Consider the following 21,625-nt stretch of genomic DNA (forward strand, 5'->3'; position numbering starts at 1 on the left):
ATTTTGGTGTTATATTAGAGTTAAATTCTTCCTCTTTAAGAATTCGCAAAGAAATTGTTACATTTATATCATAAAATTTTGAGATATTTTCATAAATATAGAACTCTGTTTTAATTAAGGTTTGTTAAAAAATCGATAAAATTCAAAAAATCGCCCAGAGGTTAACTTTAAAGTTTGAAAAACGATTTTGGTGTTATATTAGAGTTAAATTCTTCCTCTTTAAGAATTCGCAAAGAAATTGTTACATTTATATCATAAAATTTTGAGATATTTTCATAAATATAGAACTCTGTTTTAATTAAGGTTTGTTAAAAAATCGATAAAATTCAAAAAATCGCCCAGAGGTTAACTTTAAAGTTTGAAAAATGATTTTGGTGTTATATTAGAGTTAAATTCTTCCTCTTTAAGAATTCGCAAAGAAATTGTTACATTTATATCATAAAATTTTGAGATATTTTCATAAATATAGAACTCTGTTTTAATTAAGGTTTGTTAAAAAATCGATAAAATTCAAAAAATCGCCCAGAGGTTAACTTTAAAGTTTGAAAAACGATTTTGGTGTTATATTAGAGTTAAATTCTTCCTCTTTAAGAATTCGCAAAGAAATTGTTACATTTATATCATAAAATTTTGAGATATTTTCAAAAATATAGAACTCTGTTTTAATTAAGGTTTGTTAAAAAATCGATAAAATTAAAAAAATCACTCAGAAGTTTACTTTAAAGTTTGAAAAACAATTTTGGTGTTATATTAAAGTTAAATCCTTGCTCTTTAAGAATTCGCAAAGAAATTGTTATATTTATATCATAAAATGTTGAGATATTTTCAAAAATATAGAACTCTGTTTTAATTAAGATTTGTTAAAGAAGCGATAAAATTCAAAAAATCGCCCAGAGGTTAACTTTAAAGATTTAAAGACGATTTTGGTGTTATATTAGAGTTAAATTCTTCCTCTTTAAGAATTTGCAAAGAAATTGTTACATTTATATCATAAAATTTTGGGATATTTTCAAAAATATAGAACTCTGTTTTAATTAAGGTTTGTTAAAAAAAGCGATAAAATTCAAAAAATCACTCAGAAATTAACTTTGAAGTTTGAAAAACCATTTTGGAGTTATATTAAAGGTAAATTCTTCCTCTTTAAGAATTCGCAAAGAAATTGTTACATTTATATCATAAAATTTTGAGATATTTTTATAAATATAGAACTCTGTTTTAATTAAGGTTTGTTAAAAAATCGATAAAATTCAAAAAATCGCCCAGAGGTTTACTTTAAAGTATGAAAAACAATTTTGGTGTTATATTAGAGTTAAATTCTTCCTCTTTAAGCATTCGCAAAGAAATTGTTACATTTATATCATAAAATTTTGAGATATTTTCATAAATATAGAACTCTGTTTTAATTAAGATTGGTTAAAAAATCGATAAAATTCAAAAATTCGCCCAGAGGTTTACTTTAAAGTTTGAAAAACGATATTGGAGTTATATTAAAGGTAAATTCTTCCTCTTTAAGAATTCGCAAAGAAATTGTTACATTTATATCATAAAATTTTGAGATATTTTCATAAATATAGAACTCTGTTTTAATTAAGGTTTGTTAAAAAATCGATAAAATTCAAAAAATCGCCCAGAGGTTTACTTTAAAGTATGAAAAACAATTTTGGTGTTATATTAAAGTTAAATTCTTCCTCTTTAAGAATTCGCAAAGAAATTGTTATATTTATATCATAAAATTTTGAGATATTTTCATAAATGTAGAACTCTGTTTTAATTAAGGTTTGTTAAAAATAGATAAAATTCAAAAAATCACTCAGAAATTAACTTTAAAATTTGAAAAACGATTTTGGAGTTATATTAAAGGTAAATTGTTCCTCTTTAAGAATTCGCAAAGAAATTGTTGTATTTATATCATAAAATTTTGAGATATTTTCATAAATATAGAACTCTGTTTTAATTAAGGTTTGTTAAAAAATCGATAAAATTCAAAAAATCGCCCAGAGGTTTACTTTAAAGTATGAAAAACAATTTTGGTGTTATATTAAAGTTAAATTCTTCCTCTTTAAGAATTCGCAAAGAAATTGTTATATTTATATCATAAAATTTTGAGATATTTTCATAAATGTAGAACTCTGTTTTAATTAAGGTTTGTTAAAAATCGATAAAATTCAAAAAATCGCCCAGAGGTTTACTTTAAAGTTTGAAAAACGATTTTGGTGTTATATTAAAGTTAAATTCTTCCTCTTTAAGCATTCGCAAAGAAATTGTTACATTTATATCATAAAATTTTGAGATATTTTCATAAATATAGAACTCTGTTTTAATTAAGATTGGTTAAAAAATCGATAAAATTCAAAAATTCGCCCAGAGGTTTACTTTAAAGTTTGAAAAACGATATTGGAGTTATATTAAAGGTAAATTCTTCCTCTTTAAGAATTCGCAAAGAAATTGTTACATTTATATCATAAAATTTTGAGATATTTTCATAAATATTGAACTCTGTTTTAATTAAAGTTTGTTAAAAAATCGATAAAATTCAAAAAATCGCCCAGAGGTTTACTTTAAAGTTTGAAAAACGATTTTGGTGTTATATTAGAGTTAAATTCTTCCTCTTTAAGAATTTGCAAAGAAATTGTTACATTTATATCATAAAATTTTGAGATATTTTCATAAATATAGAACTCTGTTTTAATTAAGGTTTGTTAAAAAATCGATAAAATTCAAAAAATCGGCCAGAAGTTTACTTTAAAGTTTGAAAAACGATTTTGGAGTTATATTAGAGTTAAATTCTTCCTCTTTAAGAATTCGCAAAGAACTTGTTACATTTATATCATAAAATTTTGAGATATTTTCATAAATACAGAACTCTGTTTTAATTAAAGTTTGATAAAAAATCGATAAAATTCAAAAAATCGCCCAGAGGTTTACTTTAAAGTTTGAAAAACGATTTTGGTGTTATATTAGAGTTAAATTCTTCCTCTTTAAGAATTTGCAAAGAAATTGTTACATTTATATCATAAAATTTTGAGATATTTTCATAAATATAGAACTCTGTTTTAATTAAGGTTTGTTAAAAAATCGATAAAATTCAAAAAATCGCCCAGAGGTTTACTTTAAAGTTTGAAAAACGATTTTGGTGTTATATTAAAGTTAAATTCTTCCTCTTTAAGCATTCGCAAAGAAATTGTTACATTTATATCATAAAATTTTGAGATATTTTCATAAATATAGAACTCTGTTTTAATTAAGATTGGTTCAAAAATCGATAAAATTCAAAAATTCGCCCAGAGGTTTACTTTAAAGTTTGAAAAACGATATTGGAGTTATATTAAAGGTAAATTCTTCCTCTTTAAGAATTCGCAAAGAAATTGTTACATTTATATCATAAAATTTTGAGATATTTTCATAAATATTGAACTCTGTTTTAATTAAAGTTTGTTAAAAAATCGATAAAATTCAAAAAATCGCCCAGAGGTTTACTTTAAAGTTTGAAAAACGATTTTGGTGTTATATTAGAGTTAAATTCTTCCTCTTTAAGAATTTGCAAAGAAATTGTTACATTTATATCATAAAATTTTGAGATATTTTCATAAATATAGAACTCTGTTTTAATTAAGGTTTGTTAAAAAATCGATAAAATTCAAAAAATCGCCCAGAAGTTTACTTTAAAGTTTGAAAAACGATTTTGGAGTTATATTAGAGTTAAATTCTTCCTCTTTAAGAATTCGCAAAGAACTTGTTACATTTATATCATAAAATTTTGAGATATTTTCATAAATATAGAACTCTGTTTTAATTAAAGTTTGATAAAAAATCGATAAAATTCAAAAAATCGCCCAGAGGTTTACTTTAAAGTTTGAAAAACGATTTTGGTGTTATATTAAAGTTAAATTCTTCCTCTTTAAGCATTCGCAAAGAAATTGTTACATTTATATCATAAAATTTTGAGATATTTTCATAAATATAGAACTCTGTTTTAATTAAGATTGGTTAAAAAATCGATAAAATTCAAAAATTCGTCCAGAGGTTTACTTTAAAGTTTGAAAAACGATATTGGAGTTATATTAAAGGTAAATTCTTCCTCTTTAAGAATTCGCAAAGAAATTGTTACATTTATATCATAAAATTTTGAGATATTTTCATAAATATTGAACTCTGTTTTAATTAAAGTTTGTTAAAAAATCGATAAAATTCAAAAAAACGCCCAGAGGTTTACTTTAAAGTTTGAAAAACGATTTTGGTGTTATATTAGAGTTAAATTCTTCCTCTTTAAGAATTCGCAAAGAAATTGTTACATTTATATCATAAAATTTTGAGATATTTTCAAAAATATAGAACTCTGTTTTAATTAAGGTTTGTTAAAAAATCGATAAAATTAAAAAAATCACTCAGAAGTTTACTTTAAAGTTTGAAAAACAATTTTGGTGTTATATTAAAGTTAAATCCGTGCTCTTTAAGAATTCGCAAAGAAATTGTTATATTTATATCATAAAATGTTGAGATATTTTCAAAAATATAGAACTCTGTTTTAATTAAGATTTGTTAAAGAAGCGATAAAATTCAAAAAATCGCCCAGAGGTTAACTTTAAAGATTTAAAGACGATTTTGGTGTTATATTAGAGTTAAATTCTTCCTCTTTAAGAATTTGCAAAGAAATTGTTACATTTATATCATAAAATTTTGGGATATTTTCAAAAATATAGAACTCTGTTTTAATTAAGGTTTGTTAAAAAAGCGATAAAATTCAAAAAATCACTCAGAAATTAACTTTGAAGTTTGAAAAACAATTTTGGAGTTATATTAAAGGTAAATTCTTCCTCTTTAAGAATTCGCAAAGAAATTGTTATATTTATATCATAAAATTTTGAGATATTTTCATAAATATAGAACTCTGTTTTAATTAAGGTTTGTTAAAAAATCGATAATATTCAAAAAATCGCCCAGAGGTTAACTTTAAAGTTTGAAAAACGATTTTGGTGTTATATTAAAGTTAAATTCTTCCTCTTTAAGAATTCGCAAAGAAATTGTTATATTTATATCATAAAATTTTAAGATATTTTCATAAATATGGAACTCTGTTTTAATTAAGGTTTGTTAAAAAATCGACAAAATTCAAAAAATCGCCTAGAGGTTAATTTTAAAGATTGAAAAACGATTTTGGTGTTATATTAAAGTTATATTCTTCCTCTTTAAGAATTCGCAAAGAAATTGGTACATTTATATCATAAAATTCTGAGATATTTTTAAAAATATAGAACTCTGTGTTAATTGAGATTTGTTAAAAGAATTTTATAAATGTTTTACGCGTTTCTATAATAATCATTTTGTATCCAATTGTATGCTAAATGATGAGTATCCATGTGATTCTGAGATTAGACTGAAATTTCTTTAAAATATTAGATAATATTAAGATTTTTTTGTATATACAGGTGTCCCGTTAAGGGTACGGAGCGGCTGTATCTCGACAACGGTAAGATCTAGAGGTTTGGGAAAAAAATCCTTATAAGCAAAGTGGGCAAGGGAAATAGCTGGAAGTTATTTTGAAGTTCGTAATTCAATCGCTAGGGGGCGTAACTGCCATAGAGAAACTTAAAATTCCTGCTAAACTAATGTTTCAAACAAAATTTGTTAAGAATTAAAAACGGAAATTCCCACTGAACAGTTTGTCTAATTAAGTATTGTTTGTATCAAAAAAGTTTTCAAATAAAACTAGGTAAGAATTGTGAAAGGTACAAATTTTATTAATACAATTTTTTGGAATTTAAAATTTTTTAATTTTCTCCTGAACCTTACATATTTTGTAATGATAGGTTTTTAATATTTTTTCACAGTCTAGAGTCTTGTTATGTAACTGTAAAAGTATTTAATCAATTTTGGGAATATAAAAAACCAAGTAATGTTTCGTTAATCTTATTTATTAGTATTATTATCGCTAATAATAATAATTTAATTAACACATTTTGGCACTATGTTACTTTTTACCTTACTATGTAGGGTATTAATCTTTAATTTTAGAACGTGCACTTAATTATTTACGTTATACGTTGACTATAAAATATCACAAATTAAATAACTATAAATATCTACAACTAGATACAGAAATAAACTTTACCACAAAATAATAAAAAAGTACGTAAAAAATTTGTGCCCTAACGAAACCGTTTAATTAATTAATTAATTAATTCAGATCTAATCGTTACGTTGACATGGAATGAATGAGTATTTTCTTTTTCCTAAGAAATCCGATTTAATCCGATTTTTTTTAAACTAATTTCGATCATTGAGAGAATTTTTAATCATCTTAAAGCGGAATTGGGTCCGAAGAAGCAGCGGATAAAGCCATCTTCGAAAGCGTAGAAAGACTGCGTCTCGGAAAACCGCTCCCCGGGCTGCCGTCCGAAAACAATTTTCGAAAGCTGAAAAAGACCACACAAAAACAAATTTTGGTGCAGATTTTTCTCCTTCGTTACGTTTCGAAAACCAAACTTTCTAAAATCTCAAACGAATGAAACCCGATGATCGACCAGATCCTAAAAAGAAAAATAAAAAAAAATTTTTTTTTCGGGGAACCCCCAAAAATTTTCAACAAAAAAATGAATAAAAAGAACCCGCTAAGATGTTAGAAAGCTTATGGTTTTTGGTTTTCATGCAAAACGTTACACACCACCTGCGTTTTTTTTTAAAACGTCACAAATGGATCCCCACATATTTATTAAAACTTACAACTTTCTTATTCCAGATTCTGAGGACGCGGTGCGTTTCCAAGGAGCGTCGTCGGGTTCGTAAGGTAAAGGACCTTGTACTGGGGCGTCTTCATCAACGGGGCTAAAATAAAACGATTAGTTAAACACAATAAAACAAAAATTAATTAAATTTGATAAAATAAATTAAAAATAAATAAATAAAAACTCACTCAATTACAGAAACAACATCAATTACTGGAAATTCTTTTGAAAGATCATCTGAGATTTCAACATTTTCAACGTTAATTGAACCAGAAGAAAAAGTTTGTTCATGCTTTGTTTCAATACTACGAATGTTTTCACTACAACAACAAATTAAAATGTGCCGCAAAAAAAAATTTTTTTTTTTAATTTGTATAAAAATTAAATTTATATGCTATACAGGTGTCCCACCTAAGTTGCCTCGGTCCATAGCCGAATTATGATTGAGTTTTTCAAAAAATGTTTCAGATAAAAGTTGAATCGAATCGTATTGTACATATTTTAAAATTAGTTTCAGTAATGGCGGACTTCAACTTTGTTATTTTAAATGGAACAGCCTGCACAGGTGTCCCGTTAAGCGTACGGAGCGGCTGTATCTCAACAACGGTAAGGCCTAGAGGTTTGGAAAAAAAATCCTTATAAGCAAAGTGGGCAAGAGAAATAGCTGGAAATTAGTTTGAAGTTCGTAATTCGACCGCTAGGGAGTGTAACTGCCATAGAGAAACATAAAATTAGTGCTATCTCAGAAAGTTAGACGATGAGCTATAACGTTGACAACATCATTTAGTAGCTTGGATAATACCGCATCGCTTTTGTTTTGCGATATTTCTCATATCTGTCATAATAAGGGAGGGGGAGGCCAATGCGTTTTCAAATGTTTACATTTTAATATCACCTGGACCATTCAACCGATTTGAATATTTTTGGTCTTGTTTGAAAGAGCATTTCGTACTCTTTTAAAAGATATTTTCAGTAAGACCGCTTACAACGCTAACGGATCAATGAAACATGAACAATGATAATAAAACAAAATAAACCAAAACACTTAGAATAACTTAAATTTTTGGCAAAAATAACTCACTAATGAGCGAAATGCCTTCCATAAACCTCGATGCATTTATTTAATCTAGTATCGACGAAAAAAAAGCGCTGCTTAAGTTTCGGCCCTGGACACGTTTTTACTAGTATTTAGTGTTTTGTCATATTTTCCCTGGTTATTGGTTTTTCTTGAAAAGTCAGGTCGTTTAGTCTACCCAATAGATAAAGGGGTGAAAGCAATGTGGGTTTTGCTCGAACCAAGAATGCATATTATGCAAGTTTACATCAGCTTGTGGACAGGTGCTTCATGCATCCATAGCATTTGTGATAACAGGTTTGGATTTGCCCAAATCATATTTAAAAGTCAATGGTAATAGTTCAGTCTATTATCATAATCGGTATCTGTTAAGGCATGATGTAAAACAACGTGGTGGAGATATTATTCTCTTGAGAACTCTTGTGGACAATTGTTTTCGGAGTTCCCAGATTATGTGGGGTCACATTGCGCACCAATGTGATTTACGAATTCATAGAGATGTCTGAATGGGCTACACGTTGCCAGTTTTCCGTAATCGCTAAGTCAATCTTAAAAACACTTCTAGAGAAAAATGTCTTTCTTTGTCGTAATTGCATTGCACATTTTTGCCATGCAGTTGCATCGTATTCAAAACATTGAAAATAAATCATCATACGCTCTATCAAACGCTTCTGCGTTAGTAAATGACATGTTTACAGTTACCATGGTTATGTGATTTGTTTTTCTCGATGAGGTAACTGGATCCGATTGATGGCACTCGAGTTTTTAACATTTTCTTCTATAACTCGAGAACGGGTGGCGATATCGAGATGCGGTTTTCACTAAAATTTTGCAAATTTTAAGGTGACTAAGGGTCTGTGAAGCAAATAGTATCGTTCCATTTAACTTTTCTTCAAAAATCACAAAAATATGTAATCGCTTCAAATAACATAGAAAAAATAATAACATAGCATAAAATGCTCTTTCAAACAACACCGAAAACATTCAAATCGGTTGAATGGTCTAGGAGATATTAAAATGTAAACATATGAAAACGCATTGGCCTCCCCCTCCCTTATTATGACAGATATGAGAAATATCGCTAAACAAAAGTGATGCGGTATTATCCAAGCTATTAAATGATGTTGTCAAAGTTATAGCTCATCGTCTAAGTTTCTGAGATAGCGGGAACTTTATGTTTCTCAATGGCAGTTACGCCCCCTAGCGGACGAATTACGAACTTCAAAATAATTTCCAGCTATTTCTCTTAGTCACTTTGCTTATAAGGATTTTTTTCCCAAACCTCTAGGCCTTACCGTTCTAGAAATACAGCCGCTCCGTACGCTTAACGGGACACCTGTATATTATTACATTTTTGGATTCTTTGTGAAATTTCAATGGTACTTTGTTAAGGATACCTTAGGTCTAACTGGTATCGTTTTTGAATTATATGACATTTGCAGCGTTTTATAAATTTGGTAATATTGCCGAAACTGTGAAAGCTAGAAAGATTTGGTTTTCTGTTTTGGATTAACAATAAAAGAACACGTTTGCTAATAGAAACTTATGCATTTATATTACGGAATTCTTAAGTAGGGATCTGTAATTTTCGAACTTTTTAATCATGGATAACTTATTTTTTTTTAATGGAACAATATACCAATTTTTTTATTATAAAAATTGTGACATCATTCCCTCCTTTATTTCTAAAACTCCAATTATAACGACGTTTCGGGAAATGTTCCCATCATCAGGTTAATAATACTCTTATCTAAAGAAACACGAATTACTAAATTAAAACTAACATAATTACTATTACAAACATGAAAAACAATTTCCATACACTTAAATCACAATTTTTTTTTATTATTCCGATACATCTTATCATGCTTACGAATCAAGTCTAAGAGAAATTTTCATACAATGTCAGATAATAATTGTATTCCTTTGTCCGAAACCTGTTTTCTTTCCCATATTCTATTATATAACTAATTTATTTAAAATATCCGCATAATGTGCCCCTATTCTTCCTATATCTTAAAATTAACTGTTTTATCATTATTTTTCGTTATGAAGATTGACTCTAAATTTTTTCTTATTTGTATGTTTTTATTTGTTGTTAATATCTTAGGATTATCGAAATCAAACTTATGATTTAAAGTTACAGAATGTTGGCACAAAGCTGTTTTGTTTTGAATTTTTATTTGTTTAGTATCGTATTTGTGTTGTTGTATTCGTTTTTCAAGATGTTGTTTTGATTCCCCTATATATATTTTATTACAATCAATGCAATTTAATTGGTATATAGTATCTACTTTATCTAAAGTTTTGATTTTGTCCTTCATGTTTGATATTAAGGTGCCGATTTTGTTGTTATTGTATTTAGCGAATTTTATTTCGGATGTTTCATACTTTTTAAAGATGTTCGTTATTTTATTTGTTAGTGCTGGTATATATTTGATTTTACAAAATTCTTTATTATGGGTATTTTTGCTATTAATTCCTTGAGTACTAAAATCTTGATGAATAGTCTTAGGTAAGAATCATATTCTATAAATTAAACAAAAAAAATTTTTGTGATTTAAGTGTATGGAGATTGTGTTTCATGTTTGTAATTGTAATTATGTTAGTTTTAATTTAGTAATTCGTGTTTCTTTAGATAAGAGTATTATTAACCTGATGATGGGAACATTTCCCGAAACGTCGTTATAATTGGAGTTTTAGAATTAAAGGACGGAATGATGTCACAATTTTTATAATAAAATATACCAAACCTCCATAAACTAAAAATTATACCAATTTTTGCATAACTGGATGTAGAATTTAATTTCCTTTCAGCTTTATACAGGTATGAACCCCCATCGATTCCTTGCAACGCATAGCCAGTACAGATGGTCAGTGAACGTGTGGGCAGGTGTCATTGGAACGCATATCATAGGCCCTTTCTTTCATAATCAACGTTTGACGGGTAGGATTTATTTAGAATTTTTAGGAAATAGTTTGGGCGTTCTGTTGGAAAATATTCCACTAGCTATTCGTCAGTGGATGTGGATCCAACACGATGGTGCTCCACCGCACAATACCGCCCAAGTACGTCGGTATTTGGATGTGTCCTTTCCGGACCGCTGTTAGATGGCCTCCGAGATCGCCAGATCTTACCACTTGCGATTTCTTTTTATGGGGTTTCATTAAAAGCAAGGTTTATGGGACGTCACCAACTACTCCTGACGATATGCGTCAACGCATTGTAAGAGCTTTTCAAAAAATCACACCAGAAATGCTCAGAAATGTTCAAAACTCCTTACAAAAACGATTTCTATTATGTAGTGAACAAAACGGACAACATTTTGAACATTTGATGCAATAGTGTTTTTTTATTTGTGTTTTGTTGGCCACTTTTTAAGCATGCCAGTAATATTTTTGCCAGTCCCAAGCCTGGTAAAATGCGAGGGGAAGGTGGCCGGCGCTGCGAAATAAGTATCTATCGTTAAAAACTGAAAAATCGGGAATATCTCCAAAACCGTTGAAGATAGACACCATGATACCTGTATAAAACTGAAAGGAAACTAAATTTTACATCCAGTTATGCAAAAACTGGTATATTGTTCCATTTAAAGAAATTAAGTTATCCATGATTAAAAAGTTCGAAAATTACAGATCCCTACTTAAGAACTCCGTAATATAAATGCATAATTTTCTATTAGCAACCGTGTGCTCTTTTATTGTTAATCCAAAACAGAAAACCAAATCTTTCTAGCTTTCACAGTTTCGGCAATATTGCCAAATTTATAAGACGTTGCAAATGTTATTTTTTTCTAAAATCGTCATATAATTCAAAAACGATACCAGTTAGACCTAAGGTATCCTTAACAAAGTACCATTGAAATTTCACGAGGAATCCAAAAATGCAACAATACGCAGGATGTTCCATTTAAAATAACAAAGTTGATATAAATGAAACTAATTTTAAAATATGTATAATATGATTTGGATTCAACTTTTATTTGAAACATTTTTTGAAAAACTCAATCATAATTCGGCTATGGACCGAGGCAACTTAGGTGGGACATCCTGTATATAAACGAATAACTTACGTTTGGATTTTTTCTTTAGGTCGATAAGTTTCCAATTCGTCTTCTAAGTCGCTAACGCGCGCCTTTAATTCGTTTCGTTCGTGGAGGATGTCTTTTAATTCGGAAGTTGTGAATCGAGGTCGATTCGGGTCGTCTACGTTGTAAACGATTAAGTTGCTTGGTAAAGTTGGGCTGGACTAGAATAAAAGTTCCTTTTTAAAACACAATAAACTAAACTTTGAGTTGCATTAATAAAATTTTCAGAAAAAAAACCGATTAAATATACAGGGTATATCTGAATGACGTGTCCAAACTTCAGGGGGTGATTCTTTAGGCAATTTTAAGGGTACTTTGATATATAAATAATGGCCGACTTCGGCTCCCCTAAGGAGCTACAACCCTCCAAAAATGGCGGAAAATTTTGGTTTCATTCTTTTTTCTCAAAAACCATAAACGCTAGGAAAATGAAATTTGGGGAATATGTTTAACTCATAATAGGGCACGTTTTGACCCTATTTGTACTTTCAATCTACCCTTCTAAACTACTAAACGTAACCACCCCCATTCAATTTATGCCTAGATTTTTATTATGAAGATGATAAATACATTGGAAACATTTCAGTTAGATAGATAAAACTATTCTAAAACTTTTTTGTCTCTCTGCTGTTCTTCGAAAATTTAATAATTTCGGAGAAACAAAATAATTAAGCAAACACTCACTATTAATCGAAAGTTGGAATGAATTTTTAATGAAAAAATCATAGGAGGCTGTGCAATCTTTGTCAGAAATATTTTTGACGTTTAAATGTCAGTGGTTTTCTTACTATTATTATTGGTTTATTTGAAATTTTGAAACGTCGAGTGATCGAGCGTAAATGCGATAGAACTTTATTCAAAAATCAATTTGAAAAACAATAATAATAGTAAGAAAAACACTCACAAACAAAAAACAATCCTCGAACTTAACACATCCTGGTATTCGCGCTACTACACGCATCATCAAAACACGATTCTTTTGGCCTCACATGACAAAACACATTCAGTTATGGACAAAAACCTGTTTGCGATGTTAACAAACAAAAGTTCAAAAATACACAAAATCACCTATTAGTAAAATTCCGATACCAAAATTAAGATTCGACCATATCCACATTGATTTGGTCGGTCCTCTCACTCCGTCCCTTGGCTGCACATATGTGCTCACCGTAATAGATCGTTTCACGCGTTGGCCAGAAGCTTTTCCTCTCAAAGATATTGGTTCTTCTTCAATTGCGGATACTTTGTTTCGGCATTATTTCAGCCGATTTGGCATTCCTAGCACTATAACCCATGATCAGGGACGACAATTCGAATCAAAACTCTTTTCAAAATTTCACACCCTTCTAGGAACACGTCAAATTCATACATCCACCTTCCATCCCCAAAGCAACGGAATTTTAGAAAGATAACACTACGAGGTGGAACAATGATCTTCCCTTGGTTCTCCTAGGCCTCAGATCATCTTTTAAGGAAGACCTAGGTTGTTCATCTGCCGACCTTGTATACGGTCAACCACTTAGGCTTCCAGGAGAATTTTTTGTTAATATTCAACACCCTTTGGAATCTGATCCATTGGTATCTAGTTTACGAGAAACATTCTCTTGTTTGAAACCAGTAAACACAGTTTTTCATTCTAACCAAAAACCATTTATCCATTTCAAAATTTGTTTTTGTCAAAATTAATGGGATTCAACCCCCTTTAACACCAAGATATGAAGGCCCATTTAAAGTGATAAAAACATTTCCGAAAAAAAATAGTAAAGCAAACATTGCCCGTTAAACAACGGGGTTGTCGATCAAAAGTTGGAATGAATTTTTAATGAAAAAATCTTAGTAGGCTTTGCAATCTTTGTCAGAAATATTTTTGACGTTTAAATGTCATTCTTACTATTATTATTGTTTTACAAATTAATTTTTGAATAAAGTTCTATCGCATTTACGCTCGTTCACTCGACGTTTCAAAATTTTAAATAAAACAATAATAAAGTAAGAAAACCACTGATATTTAAACGTCAAAAATATTTCTGACAAAAATTGCAAAACCTACTAATATTTTTTCATTAAAAATTCATTCCAACTTTCGATTAACAACCCTACAGCTTAACAGTTAGTGTTTGCTTAATTATTTTTTTCTCTGAAATTATTAATTTTTAGAAGAACATCAGAGAGACAAAAAAGTTTTAGAATAGTTTTATCTATCTAACTGAAATTTTTCCAATGTATTTATCATCTTCATAAAAAAAATCTAGGTATAAATTGAACGGGGGTGGTTACTTTTAGTAGTTTAGAAGGGTAGATTGAAAGTACAAATAGGGTCAAAACGTGCCCTATTATGAGTTAAACATATTCCTAAAAAATTTCATTTTCCTAGCGTTTATGGTTTTTGAGAAAATGAAATTAAACTAAAATTTTCCGCTATTTTTGGAGGGGTGTATCAAAGTACCCTTAAAATTCACTAAAGAATCACCCCTTGAAGTTTGTTGCAGTCATTCAGATACAGCCTGTATATTGCACAAATCTTATTTAATAAATTGCCCATGGGTATTAGATCTTTGCAAAAAAGTAAATTGAAAAATGTCATAAGAGCGTTTTTGTTGAGGAATGCGTTCTACTCAGTTGAGGAATATCTGAAAGACAGGATTGTAATTGAGATTTGATTGTTGATTGTGAATTTACTTATTGTATTAAATTATACATGACGAGTGTAAGCCCTGGCATATAACTAGAGCTCGGATTCTTCGGTACCTAAGTCCAGTCGCCCAGTTCACGAATGTTGCATTATTGACCAGCGACGCATAGCCAAGGTCCCGAGTTCACTGGTCTGCAGCGTTGTCATGGTAATCCATAGGCGCGCGTTAGAAAGGGTCTGTATTAACGCTAAATAAGCAAGTAATTATGTACTTTATTATAATTTTTCTCGACTCTCAGTTCCTATTTGGTGAAATGATTGAATAATAATGACTTTTTCTAAATTTACTTCAGAAAATGACGACCTAACTCGACGTCACAACTGGTAACTGGCACAAATGTAACTGCTAGAACTAACAGGCCATATTTAGAAGATATTTCTTGGTTGCAAAATGCTACTTGTTGTCAATTAATGTGAACGTATCGCCAAAAATCGCTATTAAGTGTGCCATTAGAATAAATTATAAAAACTAAAACAACAGGGTAATTCAGTTAATAAAAATCAAAATATTAATTCTTAATAGAAGTAGTTTTAAATTATAAAACCTAAAACAACAAGGCACTTCTAATTAAAACAAATCAAGAAAATATTCGATGATAATTAACCTCTTAAGCGCTTATGTCGCATATAATCGTCATCACGAAATTCGCTGCGAAGTGGGTATGCCGGATATATTCGCATCTTAGAAATTAAAGTGATATTCAATAGGCAAGACGATTTTCGCCACGTATATTCTATTTTAGGCTAGTATAGACTTCGGTCTAACACATGCTTGAACTGGTTTCACGTTTTAATTCGCTGTTCGCTTATAAAACACATTTCTACGCTGTTGTTCGGTGCTCCACGTATTGCATATGCAATTTGCGAAATTACTATACAGAAAAAGTAATTAAACTCTAATAATTTCTAATTCAAATTATTATTTGGTCTTATTATTTAGACATGGCAAAAAGAATTAGATGTAAATATATGTGATTCTGAAGATTTCAATATGGACGACGATTACAGCGAAAGTTACAGCGATGCTTCTGGTGATTCTTCAGATCACGATTTTGAAAGTGAAAATAAAAATGTAGATTCTTTTGTTGACATTCCTTGGAGCGATTCTGGTCTTCCTCGGCCACATTTCATTATATACACTGGTGAAGATTCATGACGATTTTAAAAATAAAGATGTAAAAAAATAAAAAGTTAGGTTAAAAACTGTTAAATGTCAAAATTAAATATAATGATTTTTGATAAATATTGAAATCATCTTAATAAGAATCAAAAATGCTTTCATTTGATACCAAACACGATGTATTTGGGTTAAAAATTAAAAAATTGGGTTGAAAACTGTCAAATGTCAAAATTAAATACAACGATTTTTAATAAATATTGAAATCATCTTAATAAGAATCAAAAATACTTGAATTTGATACCAAACACGATGTATTTGGTTTAAAAAATAAAAAAGTTAGGTTAGAAAGTGTCAAATGTCAACATTGAAAATAACGACTTTTTGATAAATATTGAAATGACCTTAATAAGCGTCAAAAATGCTTTAATTTAATACCAAACATGAAATATTTAGGTTAAAAAATAAAAAAGTTAAGTTAAAAACTGTCAAATATCAAAATTAAATGTAAGTATTTTAGATAAATATTGAAATGATCGTAATAAGAATCAAAAATTCTTTCATTTGATACCAAACACGATGTATTTGGGTTAAAAATTAAAAAATTGGGTTGAAAACTGTCAAATGTCAAAATTAAATACAACGATTTTTAATAAATATTGAAATCATCTTAATAAGAATCAAAAATACTTGAATTTGATACCAAACACGATGTATTTGGTTTAAAAAATAAAAAAGTTAGGTTAGAAAGTGTCAAATGTCAACATTGAAAATAACGACTTTTTGATAAATATTGAAATGACCTTAATAAGCGTCAAAAATGCTTTAATTTAATACCAAACATGAAATATTTAGGTTAAAAAATAAAAAAGTTATGTTAAAAACTGTCAAATATCAAAATTAAATGTAAGTATTTTAGATAAATATTGAAATGATCGTAATAAGAATCAAAAATTCTTTCATTTGATACCAAACGCGATGTATTTGGGTTAAAAATTAAAAAATTGGGTTGAAAACTGTCAAATGTCATGATTAAATACAACGATTTTTAATAAATATTGAAATCATCTTAATAAGAATCAAAAATACTTGAATTTGATACCAAACACGATGTATTTGGTTTAAAAAATAAAAAAGTTAGGTTAGAAAGTGTCAAATGTCAACATTGAAAATAACGACTTTTTGATAAATATTGAAATGACCTTAATAAGCGTCAAAAATGCTTTAATTTAATACCAAACATGAAATATTTAGGTTAAAAAATAAAAAAGTTAAGTTAAAAACTGTCAAATATCAAAATTAAATGTAAGTATTTTAGATAAATATTGAAATGATCGTAATAAGAATCAAAAATTCTTTCATTTGATACCAAACGCGATGTATTTGGGTTAAAAAATAAGAAAGTTAGGTTAGAAACTGTCAAATGTCAAAATTAAATGTAAGTTTTTTTGATAAATATTGAAATGACCTTAATAAGCGTCAAAAATGCTTTAATTTAATACCAAACATGATATATTTGGGTTAAAAAATATAAAGTTAGGTTAAAAACTGTCAAATCTCAAAATTAAATATAACGATTTTTTTGATAAATATTGAAATGATCTTAATAAGAATCAAAAATGCTTTCATTTGATACCAAACACGATGTATTTGGATTAAAAAATAAAAAAGTTAGGTTAGAAACTGTCAAATGTCAAAATTAAATGTAATTTTTTTTGATAAATATTGAAATGATCCTAATAAGAATCAAGAATGCTTTAATTTGATGCCAAACACGATATATTTGGGTTAAAAGATAAACAAAAAAATAGGTTAGGAACTGTCAAATGTCAATATTAAATATAGCGATTGTTTGATAAATATTGAAACGATCGTAACAAGAATCAAAAATGCTTTAATTTGATACCAAGCACGATGTATTTTGGTTAACAAATAAAAAAGTTAGGTTAGAAACTGTCAAATGTCAAAATTAAATATAACGATTTTTTGATAACTATTGAAATGATCTTAATAAGAATAAAAAATGCTTTAATTTGATACCAAACACGATGTAGTTGGGTGAAAAAATAAAAAAGTTCGGTTAAAAACTGTCAAATGTCAAATAATCGCCATTTTTTTTTGGTAAAGATTAAAATATCTCGATAACGGTTGGAGATAAATAAGTCGAGTTTGGGTTCATTTTAAAGGATTTTTTATTTTCTATCAATTAATGTTAAAAAAAGAACAGCTTTATAATTTAAAAAAAAAATTCTGAATTGTAATTAGTAATCCACTGAATGCAACGGTCGGGATAGCTGTCCGAATTTGTGTGCACTAAAATTATTCATTCAAGGACATTCCCTTCGCGTATTATATTCGCCACTTTTTGGACATAACTACCATAAATTGTTACCAAATTCATTGAACACTTGGTGATAAAAAATAACGGCTACATTTTTTGATGGACCTGGATGAAATGCTTGTCGAAAAATATGCTAATCTTTCAGAAGACCGATCAAGGACACAAAGGCCTTCTTGGCTACTAGAGCGACATTTCCCAGATTTCATTCCACCTACAATAAAACAAAAGCCGACAAAACGATGCGTCCTTTGTTATGAAAACAAAATTAGAAAGGAATGACGATACTGGTGCAACATGGCATCCGAAACGTCAAACATTTCTTCAAAAGACGCACTACTTAACTCGAAAGTTTCTAGTTCTAAGTCCAGTGTTAGGTCTATGTTGTTTTAATAATGAAATAAACCTAATAGGCAGCAACTGTAATTAATTTTTTTACGCGGTGGGCATGACGATTTTAAAAATAAAGATGTTGGGTCTGACGAATATGTTCGCATGCGGCAAAACGAATCGCACACCAGGTTGACCACATACGCTCGACGTAAAAAGCGCTTAAGAGGTTAAATAAAATATTCAATACACAGCGTTTAAAATTATAAAAACTGAAACAATAGTACAATTCTAATTCAGAAAATGATGGATTTAACGATAAATAAAAAGGCTATTAAATGAATTGGTACTGAATTCTCTGAACGCAACACGGATAAATGCAGGCCTGGCATGCTTATAGATGTGTAAGCGATCGGAACGGTAGATCGCGTGGTGAGAGTGCATTTATGATCGCGCCCCATAGGTTCTGCGCTGGCGACGCTACTGAGACGGTACCGAAATATTCGAGCTTTGCATATAACACAATAAAACTTATTATTATTAATTGGCTAGTAAAAGAGCGCTTCGCCCCTGTGCGGCGGGGCGATATTGCTTAGTGTTGGGAGTCATATATTAACATCATTGTTCTTATAGTAAAGTTACGTGTTGATTTTCTGAACATTTGGACTATAACTCCTTACCAGCGCGCAATATTCTATAGCAGAATAAACCAGTGAAAGGGCAACATAGCTTTTTAAACAAGAATGATCTGTCCAAGTTGACACCTAATTATCTAAGAACTAAGAAATCTTGGTACTACTATGGTAACATACCAGAGTCTCATGGATGCCATTTTATTAATCAGGTGGAAGGCCTATCTGTTCTTTTTAGGTTAAATATTAGTTTTTACTTATAAAAGTATCTATCTCTATAAAAGGTCTCAATCTGTTTATGGTGGGTGGCGAATTTTCTTGCCCTTGTATTTGGTAGATCTAATATACAGTGTGTCCCAGGATATATGTTACAAGAGGTATAATGACTTAAAGATTTTTGAATTTTATTTTAAGGCTAAGGAATTAAGCCCTGCTTGATGTGAGGAGAATTTTAAGAATGTTTTCATAACTTGAAAACAAAGGCGGCCTTGACAATGAATCGAAAACTATTTTTAGTTTAGGTAAAGTAATCTTTTTGTTCCTGATACGGAAAAAGTTTATTAAGAAAAGTTTTTCAAAATGAGAAATTATAGTCCTATACCAAATTTCAGAAGGATCTATTTAGTTTGGTTAAACCATCACATTTTAGTTTAAATAACATAAATATTGTATAGCAATTGAAATGTGAACTAAAACTGAAGGATAATACCATTTATTTGTCAATATTTACGACTACTTAAGTCATTTTTTTTTTCATGGCATTTTTCATTATTTTTTTTTCTTCACTCTATCTAATCTAAAATATGGTGGTTTAATCAATGTAGGTAGATCTTTCTGAAATTTTGCATAGTGCCATAATTTCTCATTCTGAACAACTTTCTTATTGATATTTTGCTGTATCATGAACAAAAAGCTTACTTTACCTGAACTCAAAATAGTTTTTGCTTCACTATCAATCCTCACGCCAAGCAGGGCTTAATTCCTTACTCTTAAAATAAAATTCTAAAATTTTTAAGTCATTATACCTCTTGTAACATCTATCCTGGGACACACTGTATATAGATTAAAAAGTATTGGTGCAAGAACTGAGTCCTGTAAGAGTCCATTGTTCAGTTTTATCTGTTTGCTCATTTAGGTAATATGGGCAATATATTTGCATCAACTTTTAATAATATATTAATTATAGAAAGAATCCCTTTTTTTATTGGATTCTAATATTTGAGCCACTGCTTCAGCTTTCCAATATACATTAATATTGTTTATAAACCTTTAGTTATTATTATGAGACACTTACAATTTACAATTACTGCCTCAGCAGCTTAGCTGCCTTGGCTTCTAATAATAAAAACATTGTGTATCATCTTAAGCACTCTTTTAATACACCAACCTTTGTTAAATCCTCATTTTCTTTTTGAGCCAACCCCAACTGTTGCCTCAACCCAATTAAATCCCGTTGTTGTTCCTTCAATTGCACCAAAAAATCCGCTCTTTCATCACACAACTGCCTCACCTGCGACTGAAAAGATTTGTGCTTCCTACTCAACTCCCGACTATTAATTTTTAACCGCTCCACTTGAGATTTCAACTAAAAATATAAAAAAATTAGTTTAATTCCATCAATTTTTTATGGACAAACCTTATCGATATCGTTACACTTTTCTTGTATACATGCTTCCTTAATACGTAATTCCCCACGTTGTTTTTCAAGCGCCGTTTGTAATCGTTGAAGAATTAAGCCATCTCCAGTTTCCGGAGAATCTTTTAGCGGCTTTAAATCTTGTTTAGCTAATCGACGATTTTCTTCTTGTAATCGAGATACAGCCGATACTAATTCTTTAGTTTCTAACCTCCATTGTTCTTCAATCGCTTCTAATTCCTAATAAATTAATAATTAAAAAATTAAATTTAAAAAAAGTTAGGTTATGTTAATTTTGACATGTCAAATTTGACATAACCCAAATTAAAAAAATTTTCTTTTTAATTAATTTGATTTAAATCAATTAATACCTTCTCAAATTTCCTTCTATACTCAGCTTTTTCAAGCTTCTCGTTCTCCAATTGAACGATTTTCAATTTTAATTCTGCTAAATGGGTATTTTCTCTCTCATTTTTCGTCGCTAAATATTCTAAATGCTCCAAAGCGTTAATTACTTTCGGCATAAGGGAGGTAACGGCGTCCGCCCCGAATTGATCGATAATTTTCTCGCACTCCTTCCCAATTTCGGAGGCGATATCGTAAACATCGACGACCGTCACTTCTCCTATTAGTTCTTCGCCCATGTCCTCCATGGTAATCGTCCTGCGTTTGGGCGAGATCCTCGACGGTTTTGGCATTAAAATAACACTTTTTTTAATCGATTTCGTTAAAAAAACTCGGAATAAAAAAGATTGACACTAACCTATACGCAAAGTGACATTTTTAACAATGTGAAGATAGGTCTCGATGACGTTTATCGATTCGATAATTTTGTGTTTTTTTTTAAGTGTTTTAGATAAGATTAAAAATTATTAATCGGTCAAATTCCGATGTTTTATCGATTAATTTAGTTATTTAATGATTTAAATTTATTTAAATAAATTAATTTTATTATAATTTTCCAAAAAACTTTTAGGTTGGTACTTAATAACTAA

At 29.2% G+C, this 21,625-nt stretch overlaps 1 protein-coding gene across 3 annotated transcripts; it reads right to left on the bottom strand.

The window, feature by feature from the left end:
* Positions 1 to 6,138: 6,138 nt before the first annotated feature.
* Positions 6,139 to 21,421, bottom strand: LOC111419463 (Rab interacting lysosomal protein like). Of its 3 annotated transcripts, none has more exons than XM_023052269.2 (7): positions 21,002 to 21,421; positions 20,631 to 20,870; positions 20,382 to 20,579; positions 11,871 to 12,046; positions 6,911 to 7,042; positions 6,721 to 6,822; positions 6,139 to 6,413 (listed from the first exon to the last, which is right to left on the bottom strand). In XM_023052269.2, the coding sequence occupies exons 1-7, from the start codon at positions 21,326 to 21,328 to the stop codon at positions 6,299 to 6,301; spliced, it is 1,290 nt and encodes a 429-aa protein (XP_022908037.1). In that variant the 5' UTR covers positions 21,329 to 21,421; the 3' UTR covers positions 6,139 to 6,298. The 3 variants fall into 3 exon arrangements, with proteins under 3 accessions (XP_022908037.1, XP_022908040.1, XP_022908038.2); XM_023052270.2 differs by having other exon boundaries at positions 6,387 to 6,527; XM_023052272.2 differs by lacking the exon at positions 6,911 to 7,042.
* Between the last annotated feature and the right edge of the window lie 204 nt (positions 21,422 to 21,625).

This window comes from Onthophagus taurus, unplaced genomic scaffold, assembly GCF_036711975.1.
Source record: "Onthophagus taurus isolate NC unplaced genomic scaffold, IU_Otau_3.0 ScKx7SY_15, whole genome shotgun sequence".
Lineage (NCBI taxonomy): Eukaryota > Metazoa > Arthropoda > Insecta > Coleoptera > Scarabaeidae > Onthophagus > Onthophagus taurus.